Raw genomic sequence first — 23,970 nt, 5'->3', positions numbered from 1 at the left:
GAGCATGTGTATGGTCCTTACGTGGACTTGAAATGCATTGGCTACTTGCCGGGCGGTTTGTCCAGCTTGCAGTCGTCCCAGGGCTTGGTGTCGCTGATTTCTTGTCAATCTTGGCATGCTGTAGCAATTCAATAACGAATAAATGTTATCCGATCTGGGTGGATTTTTATAGGGCAAGAAATGGGGGGACGCATGTGCATTTCAATTTGCACGGAACTAACGTGCATCGGGCTACCATGGCCGCTGCAGTGATGCGTTTAGGCGATCGGTTTTATTGTCATCTGCTTTGTTTTTTTTTATCAAATTTCATTTTCCGGGCAAGGTACTGTTACATTTAAGAAAATTTGACAAAAGTTACTCAGATATTTAAATGACAACTTTTCATGCAATGTTACTTGGGATGACGTTTCTTTTGCCGTTCAGTATATAATGACTGCATTTACTGTCTGACAGTTGTCTGCTTGACATCTCAGACAAGGAAAGTTGCATCTAAGTAATAACCTCTCGCTGCCTGGAGACTGTAATAGGGCGCCCTACTTGTGCAACGTATGACTTTGACACATTCACGCAGCACATGACACTTACCTTGTTCCACATCTATGTATTATATAATTACGCACAAGTGCCAAACAGCAGGATATGCAGCTTTAAGCAGGAAGTAGTTGAGAAAATGATCTGATGTTACAATAATAGTAAAATGTGTACACAATCAGTATGAACTCGAACCAGAACATGCCAGAAAAGACGCAAGTGCACAAAATACCTGCTCACTTCTTACAAAATCAGCATAAATTGTACCACATTTTATGCTGAGATGGGTATCAACTCGTTTTACTTCGGGTTTAACTAAACACAATGTCTAGTTTCTTGAATTGTTATAAAGACATTACTTAGAAGCTGACGGATGACAAAGTAGACACAATTTATGGATAACAACGACTTTAAGTACTGTAAAGGCGAATTGTCGGTATAGATCCTTATACCGTTATAAGGATGTAGATTCTATACCGAAACGCCGCTTTACAGTAATTAAAGACGTTGTTATCCATAAATTGTGTCTACTTTGTCTAGTTTCTTGTTCAAACATAACTTACAGTATTAACCTTTTCTTAGGTTGGTATTTTCAAATCTTAACTAAACTTTCCAGTTGCTGAAATAAACATGGCAATGTGCATTCTGTTGAACTATCCGCAATTATTAACCATAGATACATATAGGGAACAAACTCAGCGTCTTTACTGCTTTACATAAAAGGATAATTAAAAGTATGTAACCTTTTACAATTATTAACTTCTTTGCAATACTCAAACTTTAATGTAGATTCATATGCTTTGTCTTTGTCTTTGACTGTCTTTGGACATAAGTCGCATCTGGTTATTATAACGCTCGTGTTTGGTGCTGAGAGGGAGGTACGGCGGTTACTTTAGGTCTTCCAGTCAGTTCCGTGACCTGTTATTGTCTGACGTTTACGCTTTATTTGTATATAACATACAAAGGCAATAGGCCAATCTGAGACGTTTCATCTTTTGACTTGTACCATATGTCCCCTTGTATGTTCAGCTGAACACTTGCCTTGCCTTTGCGTGTGTTCTTGACGTGTGCGTGGATCCTAACACCTTTATCAAGCAAGTGATGAATAGTGCTAAACAACATAGGTATATATACTTATTAACATCAAAGTTTGTACAGTAAATTGATTGATGGACACGGAGAGCTGATTAAGATAATTGGAAGCCAGTGGATAATGTACTAAAGGTCTGGTGTTCTTTTATTCTAATGGGTAGGAGCCTGAATGTTTCTCCTAAAGAGGAGTCGCCACAGTCACATTGTATGTGATATACGGCACCAGCTGGATCTTCTTTCTTTGATGTAGGGGGCTTGCCATTGGCACTGAGGATGTTCTGGATACTCCTGCCTCTCTGGACTAATGGCTTCCAATTATCTTAATCAGCTCTCCGTGTCCATCAATCAAGTTACTGCATAAACTTTGATGTTAATAAGTACATATACCTATGTTGTTCAGCACAATTCATCACTTGCTTGATAAAGGTGTTAGGATCTACACCGAAACGTCGCACTAATTGTAATAATGAAGTTGTTCATCCATAGAACTCGTCTTAATTCATCACACCAACTTCTAAATGCCACTGAAAGGGGTTATTAATGTGTTACCCTGTATCTGACCAAATTGACAACAAACTGATTAAAGACGTTGTATGTGGTGTTCCGACGATCAAGTGAGATATTTTTACTTTATCGAGAAGAATCATGGGCTGAAAAAGTACGGAAATGGTTTCATTATCAGTGCTGACCGAGGGTCGTTGCTGTCCAAGGAGATCTCAAGGGTCCATTGACCTGTCCAAGGCGATCTCAAGAGTCCATTGACCTGTCAGGGCATGGTGTTCGTCGCTGTCATCACACCCATGTATGGGTTTATTCATATATGAATAAAGATTGCGTGTGAAGTTTGTAGTGTGCGTGTGGAGGCATTTAAATAAGTTCAGGTTTACGGTGTGGGTGAGGGTGCGGCAGTGGGTGTGCGTGTGGGCGTGGGCGTGGGCGTGGGCGTGGGCGTGGGCGTGGGCGTGGGTTTCTGTTTGAGTCAGTAATCAAATCTTTGCTCAGTACTGGTTGGGTATTTATATCACTATCTCTTCCGGCATTCGATAGAAACAGATATGGAGAACAAGTTTAATATTTCATATTTTATCACTTTTGTGGACCACCAACATAATAATTGCTCATTTTTGTTTGCACAAATATACTTGTTACTGACGAAAATATAATACCAGATCGCATAAATGAAAAAGGGAAATCAACGGTCATGACTTGAGTTTGAAGTTTGATAATTGTTGTGACTTCATGGACTCGGACGGCTGTCTGACAGCGTCTGGGCGTGCTCTGTATCAAGGTCCTGATGGTAGACTTGGGCATCCTCTTGCACAGCTGCATAATGCTAGCCCAGAATGTGAGGCGTTACTTGACGTTGGAGCACACGAGGTCCACGGTCACCCCCCACGTGTTGATGAAGTTCAGGGATAGAACTACAGCTTTAGGAACTGTGGCTACACCGGGTGGGGATCTGAACCTTTTGTTCCTAAATGTGTGTGGTCGGTAAAAGCGTTTTGTATAATCCTCCTGGTTGAAATCATACGACTCCAAAACTCTCTCTGATACATATTGGCAACCTTGGAAAGCGGATATTTCAAATTCACGTCAATGCTGAATATGCGGTACTTTTTAAATCGCCAATAAACTTTACACATATTTGATAAACATCCCGCCCCTTATCCTTTAAATTGCTATTCTTTAGGCCATATTGTCACCGCCTGCCGATAGAAACAGGAAGACAGAATAAAACTCCGTTGAATGAACATATATGCAAGTTGTGTGATAGTTGTTACTTCATTTATCGATGCACTCGACCTGAGAGAAAAAAGTGCTTTTCTTTTCCGTTCTGTTCTGTCCGAAGACTACATGCCCCTGAGGTTATGGAATGTACCTCGAATTACGAATGAGATCAATTCAATTGTATGAGTATCCGGGTTATAAATTGTTTTGCAATAACAGAAACACTTATACCTATAGGAGTGAGTGAGTGAATATGGTTTTACGCCGCTTTTAGCAATATTACAGCAATATCACGGCGGGGGACACCAGAAATGGGCTTCATACATTGTACCCATGTCGGGATTCGAACCCGGGTCTTCAGCGTGACGAGCGAACGCTTTAACCACTAGGGCTACCCGACCGCCCCTACCTGAAGGAAGTCAGGAGATACAGCAGTTGCTGTGAAAAACGATTATATAAATATTTCCATGGAATAGATGAATACTAGAATATGTTACATGGATTTTTAAATCCAAGAAATGTTAAATGTGACGTGCAATGGAAATGTATGTCTTGGCATTAATTCCCACCAGGAGGACCCCTTAATATTCCGATGAAACATTTCTCCAATTACACGATGATATTTCATGTATACTTTCGTCAGATAGTTACAATGGTATATTTTTTGTTGACGATCTCAATGCAAGAACACGAATTGTATCAGCTTTTATAAAATAAATTCAAGTAAAATCAACCGAGATATTATTCCCATTGACTTGTTGGATTATATGAAGGATGTTGAAAACTAACGCAACAGAGATTTGTAGGTCTTGTCAGGACATGAGCAAGCCAACATGGGCCATTGTTTTGAGACATCCATTGTCCTTTTGTTGGAGCATTAGCTGAACGCACTATTGTTCACATTGATCAATCGCGAGGACCAAGCCCAGGTCACGATACAAGCTCCCGACAAGGAAGTGGGACAGGAGTGCTGCCACTGAATACGTCCTCGCTATTGGTAAAGATGTCATAATGACTGTAACTCAGTTGATGTTATAACAAAGGCAAATGACGAAGTAAGTAATGTACTTTTTGCATCCGCGGGCAACGTATTTGGATGTGTTGATAAAGATGACACAAACCTTGCGTCTCGAAAACGTAGGAAGCCGTGATTTAGTCAACAAAGTAAACTCTCCTGGAAGGTATTTTGAAGCCAAGCGTATTTTAATATTTCAGCAAACTTCTCAGAATAAAAAAAGATTGATGAACACAAGTAAATGCTATTAGAATTATCTCGTAAAATATTAAAAACTGTATAATGTTGAAACAACAGATCCACGATCATTTTGGAAACTATTAATGCAAGACAGGCTGGTGATGAAAATTTACCTGACTTTGAATTATTATTTATTTGTTTCACAAACATAAATGGGGAATCGGCAGACGATGATTCTGTTCTCGATAATTAATATAAACTCGGAAGAAAGCATAACACTTAATAATGCGATAACACGAGATGAAATAATGGATTGTGTCCTTAACTAAGATAATAAAGCTTGATAACGTCATCAACGAATATATCTCAACCACCATTGATATATTCATGGATATCTATGTTACACTTTTCAATATCGTTCTTGATACTGGTGTCTTCCCAGAAAAAAAATGGTTAACAGGTGTAATTAAGCCAGTATAAAAGACAAAAAGTGGATCCAAAAGAACCTGTAAATTACAGACCAATTACCCTGCTAAGCTTTTTTGAAAACGTTTCACTTCTATTATAAATACCCGTTTACAACAAAAAATATTGAAACAAGTTCTATCTTATCTGAAGCTCGAGCAGGTATTAAGCGATCCTTGGCGAGTAGTGCTCGAAATATCGCTTCCCATCTCTCTTTAACATTACCTAAATATTGCAAGTTTTCCTTTATACTGCGTATTAATATATATGACATCCGTAGGTAAGTGATGTGTCAGTATTAGAGGGACAACAGTCGGTATAGGTCCAACGGAAATCTGTTTCTTATACAGTGGCGTAACTAAATATAGGCCAAAAACAATTGCTTACATACATTGTTTCTATTTGCCTTTCACAATCCACCAGTCTATCCACCAGAGCAACTGCATAGGGAAGTTACTCTAACCCTAGTCTATGAGACGTCACGTTTGTTTAGAGTCTGCCTGTCCTATCATAACGTTACGGAGAGCAGTCAGCGACAAAACGACCAAATATAACAATTCGGACGTGTTTCGGCCAAATCCAGCTATTTTAATTAGGGGATTCCGCAGATTCGGAAACTGATCCCTCTGGGCTTGTGTCCTCGCTAAATTGTTTTGCAATTTACATCTCCAAAGTTGCCAAAACTTGTGTTGTAAAATGCCTTAGCTACGTCACAGTTAGACACAGGGCTTCAGTATATTATGATAATGATAGCAATTATTCCAGTAGTTTCTCCAGATTCCCGATGGTTAATTTTGACTCAATCCCCGAATGACAAACATTCGTTATAAAACACTGAAAGTAGTCCCTACTTCACCTTTGATTTTTGAATCTCTATCCGCATATGACCCCAACGGATATCTTATTTATCTGGTGGCTTTATCCTGCCACCTAAATCCTAAATGATATTCAGTTACAATCCTGGATATCTGAAAGAGATCAATCTTCCAAAGGATCCATGTGAAGAAATGTAAAAAAAATGGCTGTTTAGATTTCGAAATCGTTTGGAAATCTTTACGTATCATCCAATTACAATTTACCAGTTGATGGAGGAAAATGCCCACTCTTCCAATTGTAGGGGGCGGTGTCCTTCATTTGAAAACAACTCATTCATAAATATTATCAAATCAAACCTAACATGTATAAAATTAATTTATTTTTTAACAGCTGTTTAATAGTGATGTAAAATAATGAGGATCAAGATCAAACCTTGAAAGAGTGTTTCATAAATGTTTGTACATTTTTTTTCTGCTGTGTTCTGTACCTGATCCGACTGCTCGGAAAAGATATGAATGACATCGTAATATTGTCTCCACGTACACACATTTGGTATAATCATTACTCGAACCGTATCTCTACTGTCGGTGCTGGCAACGAGATTGTAATAAAGTTCAATTAAGTTGAGTTTTTCCCATTCCTAAAACAATATTGATACCCAAAACACGAGAGAGTGTGCGTTATTATATTGCAAATAAAGCGATAAGCAGTCCGCACAAAGGGCACCACGACCTGACCTGACCTGACCTGACCTGACCTGACCTACCTGACAAAAAGGGTATGAATAGATCAATGAAAATCAGGTATGACATCAGTTGTTCGCGAAAGGGGTACGCATATCCTGCTCTACCGGTAGCATCTGCCACTCACACAATGTTCATTAAGTAAAGATAAGTGTTGGTTGCCTGAAACCTCACAGCAATATTTCGGCCACGCGACGGCGGCCTGTGAATAGTCGACAATCCAGGCATAGTCTGGGCCAGACAATCCAGTGACACGATAACGCTTTCGCTCATGTTGTCGAAACTAAACACGATATGTTCATTTTGAATTACGTCCTGCCCTACCGGTAGCAACCGCTTGTCTCCGAACCCAGCAATATTCCTGCCATACACCATCCGCCAAAACAAATCTGGTACCATGCCACGCTGTCAACTAAGCAACTAAGCCACCAGGTCAGACCACACGATCCAGATAGTGAGTTAGCAAGTGCGAAAACTATCTATTTAGGTCTACCTCGATTCGTCAAAGAACACGCTGCGACGACGATGACGCAACTGCCTGACGTCATGACGCCGTTCCAACTTCATTCTCAAACATCAGTGATTACGAATCCTCTTCTTGCCAATAGCTGGCAATGTGCGACGGCTTTTAAAATTCTTTCAACCGACTGGGCACACTGACTATACTTATTCAACCAGCGGTTATTCAACATCATGATCTTAATCAAGGCCTTAAGTCTATGATCCTTTATCACACGTGTCCCAGAAAATGTTTGAAAAAACCCCAATTATACATTAGGCTGTTGAAAAAAGAAATCGTCTGCCAAACAAAGTACATTGTTGAAATATGTTTTTAATTATTATTCCCTGTGATTAACTTTTGTTGTGTAACAAGTCACTCCTCTTGGCCACTTGGCCACACTATAGATGGCATTATATAGCGAGCCCAAGGATTGAGTGTCGTGCCAAAAAAATGACTAAAAACTGTTTCTTGCTGCTCGTGCTTACAAATAGAAAAATGACAGGGACGGGGGCGATTTTATCGGCAGGTACTTATGACAAGACATATGTTTGAACACTTAGGGTCTATCTAAACACTTCAAAATTATAATTAGACATCGGGATCCGAGTGGTCTAATCTATTTACACCTTGGGTAAGAACCTGAGGACCGTATGTTAAGAGATTCAGGACTCTGGGCACTACGACAGCCGTGTGTATCGCCTGTGGCGCTATGATGCTGAAGCCTGTGGGACTGAGATTGTACAAGGTATTTAAACAGAGCTACAGATAAGCAGCGTATTTGCGTAAAATACCCCCCCCCCCCCCCCCAATAAAAACAAAGAGAATGAAAAAAGAAAAATAATATTCAAAACCCAATTACGTTCAATTAACTTGCGAACAGGAACGCATGCATTAAATGAAATACTCAAATGTATAAAAACAGTTTGCGCAAATATCCAAGATGTTTTTTCAACAGAGCTAATTTCCGAAACACAATTACGAGCTAATATACTTTCCGAACCAAGCCTTTAGTTAGAACCCTTCTATACATCTAAAACATTATTGTATTTTTGTTTCGAAATCTCAAAATGTTACCTCATTTTCGAAAAAAAACCAATAGAGTGATGAATAGATGAGTGAGAAAATCTTGGTTACCCAATGAAAAATGTATTAACCCAATCAAAATAGAACCCTTCGAGTAAAAACTCAATTGCTAAAAAGGTTATCTGGAGCTCTGAATGGTACATGCTTTACATACTATTAAAAGGTGGAATTCATCCTCAACAGAACGTTTTCAACACAGGCATAGTATACTCCTGCTTTCGTGTACTCCATCGTCCCTCTTCAGTCGTAGTGTAGCCAATCGCAATCTAACTGACCGACCATCTGTAGGGCCGGGGGGTTTATCGAACTAAATAAATTGTCTCTGAAAATTTCTTGACAAAAATAATCATACTTAAGACTGTTGAAAAAAATGGAAATTGCCTGCCACACAAATGACATTGCTCGAACGTGTGTTTAAAACATCAGGTTAATAGTCTTAAATTAAAAAAACACACACATGGTTTTGAAGGTGCTGAAACAGTATCGAATCTCGATGCTAAACCAGCCTAACGTATATATTTCAAAGCTGATTGTAACCAGTACTTAAATTAAGTTAATTAACACAATGGCAACAGTAATAGTGACACAGAAATACCTGCACTAAATATTACTTTAAACATTGCTCAACAAGATATGAAAAACAGTAGCCCTTATTTATGTTCTGATAGAATGTGCATCCTAAACTGTGTGTCTGTATTCAGATGTGGGAGTAGTCTTTGCACCACAAGTACAGCGGTAAACAGGCTTGGTGATACTCACAGTATATTGGTCACACCCACAGCATTGGTCACACCCACAGCATTGGTCATGCCCACAGCATTGGTCATGCCCACAGCATTGGTCATACCCACAGCATTGGTCATGCCCACAGCATTGGTCATGCCCACAGCATTGGTCATGCCCACAGCATTGGTCACACCCACAGCATTGGTCATGCCCACAGCATTAGTCATACCATTGGTCATACCCACAGCATTGGTCATATCCACAGCATTGGTCATATCCACAGCATTGGTCATATCCACAGCATTGGTCATATCCACAGCATTTGTCATACCCACTGCATTGCCATACCCACTGCATTGGTCATACCATTGGTCATATCCACAACGATTGTCATACCATTGATCATACCCTCAACATTGGTCATACAAACAACTAATGTCGGACTAGATTAGGGGATAATACAACTAGTCTAACGGACTAAGTGAATAGCGGTCATGGTGACCATGTCGAACGGTGAAGATATCAATTGGCATTAACCACTGCATGTGTTGAATATCCAAATATTCACAAAGTTACAAAACACTGGGATAAACTTATAAATATTAAGACCAAATGGAACAATACACTAACGCAGTCCGAGATATACACTTCTGCTTCAGAGTAAGTGATATTATTAACCATTTCTCACACAATATTGATGTAAAATTGTAAGAAGTGTTTCATGCCATAGCTATTATAGATTGCATGTGAGTCAGCCTATCACAATTCGTACTTTCATTGCTCAGATACAGGTCCATATTTCCTCTCAACAGCACCTGTAAGTCCCCATGGTCCCTGGTATGGTGATCTCCCTTTAGTTAAGAGACGATCTCTAGCCCATTTGTGTTGTTCCTTAATACTTAATGCTTTTAAATGTTCTGCAACTAGTTATAAATCTTATCTGTGATATTCTAGTTATCATACTGTCCTCCGATGACAGATTTTTATAAAGTTTAAATATATGTATATTTCATGCATAACTTCTCGTCACGATATGGCTGACATATTGCCGATGTGACGTAAAGCATAAACTCACTCACTCAACAGCACCCTCTGGTGTATACGAGTCCATATTGCTGCTCAACAGCACCCTCTGGTGTAAACGAATCCATACTGCTGCTCAACAGCACCCTTTGGTATATACGAGTCCATATAGCTGCTCAACAGCACCCTCTGGTGTATACGAGTCCATAATGCTGCTCAACAGCACCCTCTAGTGAATACGAGTCCATATTGCTGCTCAACAGCACCCGTTGGTGTATACGAGTCCATACTGCTGCTCAACAGCACCCTTTGGTGTATACGAGTCCATATTGCTGCTCAACAGCACCCTCTAGTGTATACGAGTCCATATTGCTGCTCAACAGCACCCTCTTGTGTATACGAGTCCATACTGCTGCTCAACAGCACCCTCTTGTGTATACGAGTCCATACTGCTGCTCAACAGCACCCTCTTGTGTATACGAGTCCATACTGCTGCTCAACAGCACACTCTAGGGTATACGAGTCCATACTGCTGCTCAACAGCACACTCTAGGGTATACGAGTCCATATATGCACTATTTCACCCCTTTTACACCTTTCAGTGGAACAAGCTTGTTTGTGACATCTGCAATGAACGAACAATGTCTTCAGAGTACAAGTAGGATCTTTATCCTGGGTCAATACGGAATCAGAAATGTCTCCAGGAGAAGGACAATGAGTTGTTTGTCTCGACACTAGAGTTGCGAAAACACCCTTCATAAATCCATGGGCACTTGTTCAGCTTGTTTTAGTTGCATATTGACTAAATCTGTGTCAGAGTGTCAAAGACTTGAGTCAGCAAAGCGGGGATTTCCGTCCATTCTTCTTAGCTTGGAAGAATTTCTCAAGTGTCATTTCCAATGCTTAGGTGTCCGCGTCTTCCCATAACTTGACAGGACCATGATATTATGTGCAAAAAAACAGGAGTATATTTGCAGTGCCAGATCCAAATGAAACTATACCTCCTAGTTGATTTTATCATGTTTGATTTTCAATTGAAAATATCTTAAGTTAAATAAACAAAACAAGAACTGTGCTGCCGGTAAGCACTCAACGGATACCTCCACATAGTTTTGTTTATAGAATCCGATTTAAAACTTTTACAAATTTAAAAATAATTCCCCACAATACACAACTACTGATGGTTATCTTAGACATGTTACATTTGAAAATAAACACATTTGATTTTTTCGGCACAAAGCTACACGTCAAACATTGTAGAGATCATGCATATTGTTTCTTACCAAGTCTTTATTGTTTTTATAAAATATTTTTTTTATTGTTACACAAAATTATTAAGCCACAAATTATTTTTAAAAGCAGGACACGAATGAATAAAGGCCTAATAGACATATCAAATTTAAGTTCTAATTAGTAGTGACAGTTCTTTCATTTTTTCTGTGCCATAATTCAATTACTTTCTGTTGCCTCTAGCTTACGTGGAAAGTGATACCATAAAAAGCGGTTACCGCTGATGAAAAGAAATAATCCCCTGCAGTGAAAGTTATAAACCATGATATCACAATTCCTAGTTTTGCTGAAAACTTATTGGTTTGTCTTTCCTAGACTCAATCATTTATAGGCAGAACGATGACTGGATCGCTGCTGCTTGTAGACAAACATCACTAGCCTATTTCATGCCCCAAGAAGAATATTTGCGCGTTCAGTTTGACAACTGTTGAAAATACTACATTGAAATACAGCACAACAACAAAGGAAATATAAATCAGTACTTAATCGGTACTGAAACATAACCACCATGCTTATTTGGGAAATATAAATGGGGTATTTTACGGTTGTTTCAGTGTGCTTGCAACTCGAGGGTTCTTGGATTGGGGGACGCCAGCCAGCATGGCGCGTGCCAGGGGAGACAATGTAAGTGGATAAAGCTTCGTAAAATGGCATTCGTCACCACTCGCCCCTTTCCGTAACCTGCAAGAAGACTCGTACCCCTATCGATGAATGTTAGGTGCGAAATTACGACAAACCAATCAGAATGCGCGTATGATTTCAAGTTCTTCGTCAAAGAATCCCTCAGGAATAATTTTTGAATTCACATATGTCTTGCACCTAAAAATATACCCAAGACACAGTTAAATGTGTTCAATCATACTGTATAATTCCGCACGTCCCGATGTGCTTTAAATTGCATCTGAAAAATATATAATATATGGGGAAAATGTGTGAACCATTACACAACGAGTTGACAATAGTTTTAGGTATGCCCGTTTGCGGTAAGGCGGAACCCGGTCGCAAAAATGGCCACGAGAGGGGCACGAGTCGCTATTCGGCTTGTCCCGGAGTAACACGAGTTGGTCACGAATGCGTAAAATGGATGAACCATTTCATCGGAAGGAGTGAGCCACTTGGATTTAACGCCGCTTTTAACAGTATTCCAGTTACATCACGGCGTGTCAGCTTAATGTGGGAGGAAAGCCCCAAGTGATGCAGGTCTCAGACGTTTACCACTTCGGTGAAACCCACGAGCACGGGTATGGTGCTGACAAACCTAAAACATAATCGGGGCGAACCGCGATTCGAAGCCACAATCATAGGTTTCTAGCGTGCCCAAGGGACGCAACTCTGCACAGAGAATCGCGGCGCCTTAGACGACTGGGCCACCCGTGCCCCCTCTGGAAAGTGTTGTACCTGATCTCTCAGCCGATCCATTAACCTGTTTCCGATGTTGTTGGTTCGTTGAGGATGCTTAGCGTGTTCACCAAACAAACGACGGTACTAACATGCACAGTGACCTTAATTATGAAAGTAAAGAAACATGGAGACAATCTGTGGGATTTAAGATTTTCACAAACATTTTTCGTCGACACCCTGATTAAATAATACTACCAATGACTACTGTATACGATTTCGACTATACCATGAGCATGTGCTTATGATTCACTATCAATATATCGATGATAGCACGTGTTCGCGAAATGCTGAGCGTTACCTCCCCAACTGGGGCCACCTGTCACAAACACATGCAAAGTCAAGTGAATTGTCCACCGAAAAACAACAACACGGTGACATACGGTACAGTTTTGTCAGTGATTGAACAAGATTTCCAAAATTTGCCCCGATAATGTTCTAGGTTCGTCGGCACCATACCCATGTTGGGGTTCACCTGCTTTACACAGGGCTTTCGACCCTGAAGATCCGGGGTAGAACAGGTCTTCAGCAACCCATGCTTGCCGTAAACGGCGACTATGCTTGTCGTAAGAGGCGACTAAGGGGATCAGGTGGTCAGGCTCGCTGGTTGGTACATGTCATCGATCCCAATGGCGTGGATCGGTGCACATGATGTCAATCACTGGTTTTCCTGGTCCAGACTTGATTATTTACAGACCGGCGTCATACAGCTGGAATATTGCTGAGTGCGGCGTCGAACAACAAATAAACAAACAAAATAACTTGGGGCTTTCCTCACACATAAAGCTGTGATATAACAAATAATGCTCAAACCTCACTCCCTCACACTCACTCACTTGTAGGGTGGTATTGCAACGTATTCAGAGTCATGATAAAGGCATTTTTTATGAAAGTAATGTGATACTGAATTGATAACTACTAGTATTCAATATGAGCATGATATACTGAACAGCATTGAAAACGCACCAACATGAAAATGGATGTATTTTTATCCGGGCTTATGTCATATGAAAGTATATAATTGCATGAGTAATATACGACGTTCTGGACGAAGCGTGAAGAAGAACAGCTCGTCAAAACACATTCCTATTTTTTTTTGCTAGCGACAACGCCAAAACGCAACAAATTGCGTGCGCATCATGGAAAAACCTGTTTTGTTTCACGGGAAGCATGCAGAATAGGGCTATAAAAGACAGACTTTTAAAAAGCCACATCACTTGTTGCTGAAGACGTAAAGGGTACTGACCAAAGAAATGCCAAGATTAACAGCAGAGGAACGTGAACGTGCCTTTGGAAAGCTTCAAGTTGGTACGTCAAGTGGAGTCGTTGCACAACGGTTTCAATGCCATTATTCAACAGTCCTCAGGCTACTGAGCAGATACCAGCAGGCAAGAACCACCAGAGATCGACCACGTCCGGGTCAACGTCATGCAACTACACCACGCCAGCAAGATAATGCAAGAGCGCACACAGCACGTGTTTCAACACAGTACCTAGCGAACAATAATGTACCTCTGCTTCCATGGCCAGCCCTGTCACCCATCTATCGCCAATTGAACATCTATGGGATTACCTGGGTCAACGCCTCTCACGTCGTCCGCAAGTACGGAACCTGAGAGAACTTGAAGATACACTACGTCAAGAGTGGAATTCTATCCCACAGAACACTATTCACAGACTTATTCAATCAATGAAAAGACGTTGCATGACCTGTGTTGCTGCCAATGGCGGACATATCAGATATTGACTTTTCATTCTTACACTGATGACGTAAATGTAATTACTGTGTGGTATTCCTGTTTCCTTTGTCGTCTTTCTTAATAATCCGTCTATGTCTGTTCTAATGAAAATCGATCATTGCTCAAGTTGTTTTTGTAATATTTTAAGATTTATTGCTGGTGCGTTTTCAATGGTGTTCAGTATATTTATTCTGATATAGCTTTCCATTAAAATGAATCCATTGCCGGTTGTGATAATAAAGATAAAAGCGAAGTGAACGATTAAATGAAAGATTGTAAAACCATGCATCAGTTATAAAACAGTCGCTTGAAACCTCAATAAAATGAGAATTATAATTAATATTACATTGTAAAATAACCATTTATATTCAAAAAAAGGGTTTTTTTTATTAATTGTTCATTTTTACGCATGATGTTGTTGACTGATGATTGGTATATTCTTCTTGATTTATTACCTAAACAAAGCGAATTGATGGCACACAAACCAACAGTTGAAAACACAAGCGGCGTCAACATCGACGGGTTATGTGGATAGACAAATGTAACAACCCGATTACCTTTTCAGTGTTGTTGATACAGATATATGAGACCTACACTGATAGGCAATGCCCCGGGGAATAGCTTTAAATAGATAATATATATGTATTATCTACATATTATTGTACAATTAGAATAATTTTCACAAGGTGTCACAAGGGCCCAGAGAAACGTTATTGGTGTTGATAGTGGTGTTGATAGTGGTGTTGATAGTGGTGTTGATGGTGTTGTTGATGGTGGTGTTGACAGTGGTGTTGATAGTGGTGATGATTGTAGTGTTGATGGTGGTGTTGATGGTGGTGATGATAGTGATGTTGATAGTTGTGATGATGGTGGTGTTGACGGTGGTGTTGATGGTGGTGTTGACAGTGGTGTTGATAGTTGTGATGATGGTGGTGTTGATGGTGGTGATGATTGTAGTGTTGACAGTGGTGTTGATGGTGGTGATGATGGTGGTGTTGATAGTTGTGTTGACGGTGGTGTTGATGGTGGTGTTGATGGTGGTGTTGACGGTGGTGTTGACGGTGGTGTTGATGATGGTGTTGACGGTGGTGTTGATGGTGGTGATGATGGTGATGTTGATAGTTGTGATGATGGTGGTGTTGACGGTGGTGTTGATGGTGGTGTTGATGGTGGTGTTGATAGTTGTGATGATGGTGGTGTTGATGGTGGTGTTGATGGCGGTGTTGACGGTGGTGTTGATGGTGGTGTTGATGGTGGTGTTGACGGTGGTGTTGACGGTGGTGTTACTGGTGGTGATGATGGTGGTGTTGATGGTGGTGTTGATGATGGTGTTGACGGTGGTGTTGATGATGGTGTTGACGGTGGTGTTGACGGTGGTGTTGACGGTGGTGTTGATGATGGTGTTGACGGTGGTGTTGACGGTGGTGTTGACGGTGGTGTTGATGATGGTGTTGACGGTGGTGTTGATGGTGGTGATGATGGTGATGTTGATGGTTGTGATGATGGTGGTGTTGACGGTGGTGTTGACGGTGGTGTTGATGGTGGTGTTGATGGTTGTGATGATGGTGGTGTTGATGGTGGTGTTGATGGCGGTGTTGATGGTGGTGTTAATGGTGGTGTTGATGGTGGTGTTGACGGTGGTGTTGATGGTGGTGTTGACGGTGGTGTTGACCATGATGTTGCTGGTGGTGATGATGGTGGTGTTGACAGTTGTGATGATGGTGGTAAATAATCTGGACAATTGTCATTTGATGTTTTCATTTTTAAGATATATATTCCCAAATTTCAAATGGATATTTGACTGTTTTAGATATCCCATTGCATCTCACAATAGATGAATAGTAGTGTAATGCACACGGTTTATAGCGTCGTTGTCATCATTGTCATCATCAACAAATATGAGGCAAGTATTTAAAAGACAATTAAAAAACTAAAACAAAAGTTACCCTGAGCACATGGAAGTAGCTTCCTGAAACAACATAGTACTGTTCGCATGAAATGACTCCCATCTGTATTTTGTCTTTAATGCCCGATGGTGGATAATCGACTGATTATCTTTTTGCGTCCATGTTATATAGTTTTCATAACTATTTGTTACCTTTCCAATGGACTTCGTTGTATGGCAGTGTCATTTATTGTTGAACAATGATTGTAACTATTACATTGTTTCTGTTCAGATTCAGAAGAAGTTCATTGCATTGTATATGGACAATGATTAGTTGTCAAGAATGTAATACTATTTAATGTAAACAGTGGTGAGGAAGTTATTTTCAGAAGCTAGAATTATCTGCAAAATTCCGAAATAACATGGGTGGATGTCAAGCGCTATAGAAAAGTGTGGACTATTCTGTGATGTTCTAGTGACACTGGACTGTTCTCGCACTGCGTGGAAAATGCTGGAAGCTAGTTAGACTGTATCAGCGTGCGTGTCTCAGCTCAAATTTCATCTGACATTACATCATGACCAGCGGTTGTATGAAGATCACCCCGGATTCCAAGCCTAGGCCTATCTCGGAGGCTTGACCACTGTTGCGGACAATGGAATATCATTATAACTGAACTTTTTGCTATCACCACTGCCATCATATTGTGAAGTTTTTAATCATCACGCGTCTTCAATGCTCCGCCGCTGGCTCGTCTGTATTAACGTAAATTGTGGCCACACCCGATATTGACATTGTAACAGAGGTGTTACACCTTCCTTGCTTTCGGGCGTCTTGTTCTGTCTCCTGTCACCAGGTATGGATTTAAGCAAGGAATTCATTATGATAAAACATTGATCAGACGATTGACCAAATATTTTGTTGTTCTTTTCAATAACAAAAAATTTACACCACCTTATATGAATCAGAGTTACAATTTCCCGCTGGTACATATAAAACAGGCTCTTCAAGTGCAAACACTGCACCTTATCATGATGGTCTCTTGTTATATTAATACTTTTGAGGGTAACCCTGCAGCCATCTTACACTGTATCAGGTACTGTTATATATCGGTTTTAATGTCTAACCAACCCTAGAGGTACATTAACAGTGGCATACACGTATTTGCAGTGAAAATACGGATGAATATAAGTTGCACGCTTTTTTTAACCAAACATGTATGGGCATTGTTAAGATCCGGGGTAGAATAGGTCTTCGGCTACCCATGCATACCGTAAAAAGCGAGACTAACGAGATCGGGTGGCCAGGCTCGCTGACTTGGTTGATGCATGTCATCGATCTCAATTGCGTGGATCGCCGCCTTACAGCTGGGACATTGCTGAGTGCGGCGTTAAACAAACAAACAAACAAACAAATAAAACAGATGATACAGTCCTCATATTGCTGCCAGCCCGTTGGTCATATAATCAGAGGTGATTTACCTATTGCTGACAAAAACAACCTTCGTCAGCTATTTAAATATAGCCGACAATATTGTGAAGTTGCTATATATTTGGATCACAACTTCAAAATAGTTGTCACAGCCAAGTGAAATGTTTCAGTGCATGATGTTGTCATTTGTAGAATGAACAAACTGGAAAAGAGTACACAGAATTCGAATGAAGCCATTCTGACCCAGCCATCTGTTAACCAAAGCGTACCTGCTCTACATGAAGTTTTGTAGTTGTTTCCACTGACAAGGCCTCGAATGAAATAACCAGTATATGTAAGAAAGCATCGCCACACTAACTGTATGATTAAAGAATATGGCACAAATTACACATCAAATAATGCCACATGTAAATAAAATAAATAAAAGCGCCAAAAACCCTTCCATATTCATAAGAATTATCTGCCAAAGGCAGAGTCGATTGTACGATTAAGACCATATCATGAGCATCAGTTTATTAATCACTATCAAATAGTGATGATACCGGGTCTTGCAAAAAGGTTTGGCGTGTCCTGCCGAACCGATAGCACCCAACACAAATGCATGCAAATGAAGTCAATTGCTCACCTTTTTGCGAACACCTGGTATCATTACTATTAGATAGTGATTCATAAACACATTTTCATGATATAGTCGGATCGTACAATCGACTCTGCTTTATGCAGAGATTTCTATTGGATATGGATTTTGTTTTTTCGCCTTATTAAAAAAAAACACGGGAACAAATGGAGCAAGTCAAAATAAGGAATAGCGTCAAACATCATTTTTGTCACTGATGAAATCCTGGACTTCAATTAACTACAGTAAAGTACGGTTATAACGAACTCAAAGGGACTACTAATTTTAGTTCGTTATAACCTTATTTTGTTATAAGCATATATACAGCATAACTAAAGTAAATAGTCGGGACCAAAACGTAAGTTCGTTATATCCGTCAGTTCGTTATAAGCGTGTTCGTTATAACCGTAGTTTACTGTATAAGCATGATAAGTGGCTGACCTCCCGTAGTCATTTGAACATCATCTAGCAAAGAACACATTTGTATGAACAGCATTTCACAAGTATAATTGTCAAGCTGTACATTGAATTTTTTTTTTTATACACAAACAAACAAACAAACAAATAATTCTTTTTCAAAACAGATACAGAATTAACCGATTGCCTTATTGATCGGATGTGGTTTGAATTTTCATCGTCATCAACAATCCTTAAAGGGATTCACTACTCCTGGGGTGATTCAAACTTGAAATATGTTGTTTGTAAATGACAGCGACAAAATGCATTCCATTATATTATGAAATCTCCACTAAAAGAAGAGACCATTTTCTATGTTGACCATATCATGAGCATGTGTTCATGAACACTATCAAATAGCGATGAAGCCACCTGTTCCTGAACACGTGAGTAGTTATCAGGCCAGGTTGTTGCAAAACGTAAATAATACTTATTGCAAGTTGGCTACAGAATAAAAAAAACATGAGTCAATACAGCATTAGGTGCATCATGTGTCCTATCATCAGGTTAAAACAATACATACATTTAAAGGTCCGTGAGGGAATTGTGACAGCCTTAGTGTAGAAATACATGCAGGGTTTATTAAACTATCAATCTGATGAACAATCAACAGCCTTACGCATCCAAAAAAACTAATATTCTTAGTCCACTAGTCCTTATAATGATAACACAAAGCAAACCTTTTACAAGGGAAAATTTCCACTAGTCCTTATGATACCTTAACTATTGGGTAGTTTGGCAAGGAGTATAGTTCCAATTTCTGACACTGCATTATGGTAAATATAATGTGTCTATCTGTTTCATCTGTAACATCAAACTCTAAGTGTTACTGCATTCTACTGTTACTGTCCATTTCCAAATTGAAACAGTATGGTAACCAAGGAATCTGTATGTAAAAGTTGTGAAACCAACAAATAGTATATAATGTATCACAAAATGAAGTAGGTTTACAAATCAATACTAATTACCACACAGCAATAACAATGCCAGTACACATTAGAGAGGATGTACAATATTCAATGACAGTATATTTTATGATGACAATGGTCAGTATCATATGCAAAAATACAGTGGTGATAGCAAAGGTCAGTGAAAATAATGTATATTCACCCAGCGGCGACAGCAGTCAAGCTCCCGAGAAGGGTCTAGGAAGGGAATCAGGGGTGATCAGAGATCCTCACACGAAAGCTGGTCTTGATTTTTTCTCAGATGGAAATGTGTGAGAGATACGTAAACACGCTCTTGTCCCCTTATATATAGAGCCAAACAAGCAACTGGAAAGTTCTACACTGTGCCCTCACCAATCAAGCGGCACTAGGACGTTACAATAGAGCAAGTGTTTCTTTTTCAAAGATGGAATAATTTCTTTGATGTTTGTTAAATTTGCATGAATAATAACAAACAGGATGATCAAAACCTGATGTAATTTCCTGCAACAGGACGGACCGTGATATCTAGCACGTGATGGTTGACCAGGGATTGGCCAAAACACTAAGACTGATATTTCTCTCTTGAGACTTTCGGTCATAATGTACTTTAATTTTGTCCTAAGGCTCCTTCAAAGTATCGCTAGCAACTTCGCTTTGAAAGTCTAGCCCGAAATGATGAGTCATACTCTAACAACTCATTCAGACCTGTCACTAAGCAAGTGCTTTAAAGGTCCACGGACAGTATTGTCAAAGACAAGGTCAAAAGGACTAAAACCTAGGGACACCTGAACTGCCTTCATCACAGCAAACTATGAATGCCTTCATCACAATTCTTTTCAAAACAGCAAGTCCATTTCCTATTCTTCAGAGTCTGATGAAACCCTCTAAAGCTCCTTGAGGTTCGGGATGATATGCACCAGACTTAATCTGAGTTAGGCCAAAGTGGTGCCTAGCCTGTTGGAGAACATCTGACATGAAGTAAGAGCCCTGATCTGACTTGATAGTCTAAGGCAAACCAACGATGGTGAAGGACTTCACCAAAGCCTTGACAATCACCTGAGCTGTAATGTTGTATAAAGGAATAGCCTCTGGAAACCTCGTGGAAGCACACATGAAAGTAAACATGTACTGACTGATCCTACGGCTGGATTTTTTCTGATTAGGGTTACCAATCATTAGACACACACGGCGTTTTGCAAATTTCAGCCACATCATGCCACAAAAGCAATGGCACAAAGATCGCATCCAAACACGGGAGAGATATGCTAATTGGTACGGAGAGAAAAGTTACAGGTAACTGACGTGAGGATTGTGAGAATATGCGGGAAATACCCACCTGAGCCTAAAATGGACTTGTCCGACATTGTCGAGGTCTGATTCTATTGTAATACGGGTAAATATCTTTAAAGCATGTGCGTTTTATCATCATTTTACTTAAGAAATGTTAAAGGTATAAAGACACTACAAATTATTTGTCATTCCGCCAAATGAGCATTCTATGTCATATACACATTGACTGTCCGGGAAATTATTGTATAGCTGATTCTATACGACAAATTGACGGACGTAATTATTCGTGATAATGAAACTGGTGCTGTGACTTAATAAATGGCGTATAAATGTTTTGGCAGGACATTAAAAAGTTAATTAATGGAAGGTGTCCGACAATAAACGTCAGCTGTACAAACAATGGATGTGATATTGACAGCGCCGCTATTGAAACTGTTAATTTCTACATATTTACAAGTCGCGATTGCCATCCAGCTTGTTTGTGTCAGATGGGAGGCACGTTTTATGATTATGATTATATGAAGGGAAGGGTAAATGGGCAATGAAATTCGAGCAATGGTTGTAAAGGACACCGTATAAGTTGATACGTTCCATTTGCATGTATTGTGACGGGAAGCAGGGAGAAGATGCAGATGTGGTAAGGATTGTGCTTAAATGACGTTTGGATTACAAATACACACGGATGTTGAAGCTGTGAACAGACAAAGTAAGAAACGTGAAAATAACACCATATTGTGGCTTCGTTCATATTTAGGAAACAGCAGCGATGACGCCCATTTTGTGTATTACAAATCGTACTCCGTTTCCCCAACAACATTTCGCGGGTGTTACCTCTGCGGTGTTACACAATACCTGCTTTTTAAGTCATTCAGAAGACAACCAGGGTCACTTTGAGTCTGACCAAGACGTTAATAGTCGACGTCGTATGGCCGGAATATTGCTGATTAGCGTGTTAACATTCACTCTCAAAATGTAATGCTGTTCCTTGGAAGCTTACATCGATCTGAACACTCACCATCGGTCAGATGCGCATGGTAGTTACTGCTATACAAAACAAACAAAACATTACAACGATGACGAAAAGGCGGGGATGGTTCTACACCACCTTTAAAGTGTAAGAAGTGAAAAATGCAGAAAATAGTTACAGTAAACTCCGGATATAACGAACTCAAAGGGACCGCTAATTTCAGTTCGTAATAACCGTAGTTCGTTATAGCCATGTATACATCATATATACAACAAATGGCAGGGACTAAAAAATAAGTTCGTTATATCCGTCAGTTCGTTATAAGCGTGTTCGTTATAAAAGTAGTTAACTGTATTTACTTTTTGGATGATAACTTCTTTTAGTGGTATTTATAACAAGGGAGATGGTTCCTATTGGTATTTATATTTAGTAGCTGGTCAGATGATGGCAAAGAAAAGGGTAATGTATTGCATTCACCTAGTGATGACTGGATCCCCTCGCCTACAGGGAATTCACATGTGGCGCAATATTCCTGCAGCTCCAGTCCCTGGTGTTTACATTTCACAACATTTGAGGTACAATCGAGCATACTCATTCTTCCAAGATTTCAAAGAGCATCCTGCATCCTGCTCATATTTGATCAAGGTTACAACATTCAAGGCATCAGTAAATGTATGGTAGACATATAGAGGCCGGTGACAAACGTGATGTCCGATACAATTCCTAATTTTGGTGAACAATTGTCTTGTCTTTGCATGTGTTTGTGACGGGTGCTACCCGTGGCGCAAGATACGCTTACCTTTTCGTAAAGACTTGGTATCATAACCATTTGACAGTGATTCATAAACACATGTTCATGGCATAGTCAGAATCGTACACTCGACTATGCTTTAGGCAGAGATTTCTTATGAATATGGAAAGGGTTTTGTCGTTATTATTCAATGAAACTGAAGCATAACATATATCATACATCCCTGTTGAATTTTAAAAAAAACAATACCTCCTGCCTATGTTTGTGTACAGTCTTCGTAAGGTTGACACGTGCTCATGATGCAGTGTCAATAGAAACGGCAACTAAAACCATAATTATTCAGGAATTGTTTAGTTGTTTGCAAGTTTCTTCTGGAATATTGATTATTAAATAACCAAACACTTGATGTAGATCTATAACATGTACATCGTTCTTACAGCTGTTGTATTGGTGACATTAAAACTAACATTTATCGTTGACCACTACCAAAACGAACGTTCTGGTCAGGGTTCCTAAATGAATGAAACGTGGGTATTCCGACTTCTAAATTCTGTGTCAACACCAAAGAAGTAAGGGTTAAAGCAACACTTATGCAGGTGGTTATTAAAATCAAACTGAAATTTGGCCTTGAATACCTACGTACTTCCCTAAGGGCTTTTCGTGTCAAATCGTAGCAATTTCTCCAGAATGAAAGTGTCCCAAAAGAATAGGAAGAACAAAAGAAAACAATGACGTTGTCTTGATATGCCTCCATGATGACATTTACTCATGTGGACAAAACCCGTGTTTGCACAGGGACAGTCATGGAGGTAAGTATGTGGGATTATCAGTGACGTTTCTACCAAGGTCCATAGAGTAAAGTTTAACTCTGTACCAGGATAAACACTTTAAGAAGAGAATTGTCACCCGTGAATCGCGAATATGACTGTGCTGTTTGTACGACATGATCAAACCTAATTTCAATGCATATGAATATGTCAGGAACTATTAGTATGTTATGTGTACAGCATGACCTGACTGGTACAAATGCAATGTTTAAAGTATAACTATAAATGATGTTTCATTTTCGAGCTGAAATGGAAATATTATGTAACGCTTATGAATCAATGGAAACGATTGGCGTCACTTTAGATAATTTATTATGTGTCATATTTCGTGGGGTTTCAGATGTTCCTATTCAGCTTACCTGCAAATCAGCTGTTTAAACGCCACACACCGCAATCAAGATTAAGAAAACAGATACAAGCGACACGATGATAGACATGATTTTACCCTTGTACACATCAGACTCAGCTTATGTCCACGTGGGAAGAAGT

The 23,970-nt window shown here is 39.7% G+C and overlaps 1 protein-coding gene across 1 annotated transcript; it reads right to left on the bottom strand.

The window, feature by feature from the left end:
* Positions 1–2,506: 2,506 nt before the first annotated feature.
* LOC139470438 (uncharacterized) lies at positions 2,507–21,010 on the bottom strand. The gene is made up of 7 exons (XM_071252846.1): positions 20,983–21,010; positions 19,828–19,862; positions 16,278–16,300; positions 15,560–16,064; positions 10,331–10,413; positions 8,935–9,232; positions 2,507–2,593 (listed from the first exon to the last, which is right to left on the bottom strand). The coding sequence occupies exons 1-7, from the start codon at positions 21,008–21,010 to the stop codon at positions 2,507–2,509; spliced, it is 1,059 nt and encodes a 352-aa protein (XP_071108947.1).
* Between the last annotated feature and the right edge of the window lie 2,960 nt (positions 21,011–23,970).

Source organism: Haliotis cracherodii, unplaced genomic scaffold, assembly GCF_022045235.1.
Source record: "Haliotis cracherodii isolate W230 unplaced genomic scaffold, xgHalCrac1.p SCAF_20, whole genome shotgun sequence".
In the NCBI taxonomy this organism is placed as follows: Eukaryota; Metazoa; Mollusca; class Gastropoda; order Lepetellida; family Haliotidae; genus Haliotis; species Haliotis cracherodii.
This window is presented reverse-complemented; position numbering and strand designations above follow the sequence as displayed.

Excerpts from the sequence above, each read along its gene's own strand:
- LOC139470438 (XM_071252846.1), bottom strand. The coding sequence starts at position 21,010 with ATGTCGGACAAGTCCATTTTAGGCTCAG. Across the intron at positions 16,301-19,827 it reads TTGACTGCTGTCGCCGCTGG|GAAGCTACTTCCATGTGCTC; the intron begins GTGAATATACAT and ends ATGTTGTTTCAG. Across the intron at positions 2,594-8,934 it reads CTGTGGGTGTGACCAATGCT|AAACCCACGCCCACGCCCAC; the intron begins GTGGGTGTGACC and ends TGACTCAAACAG.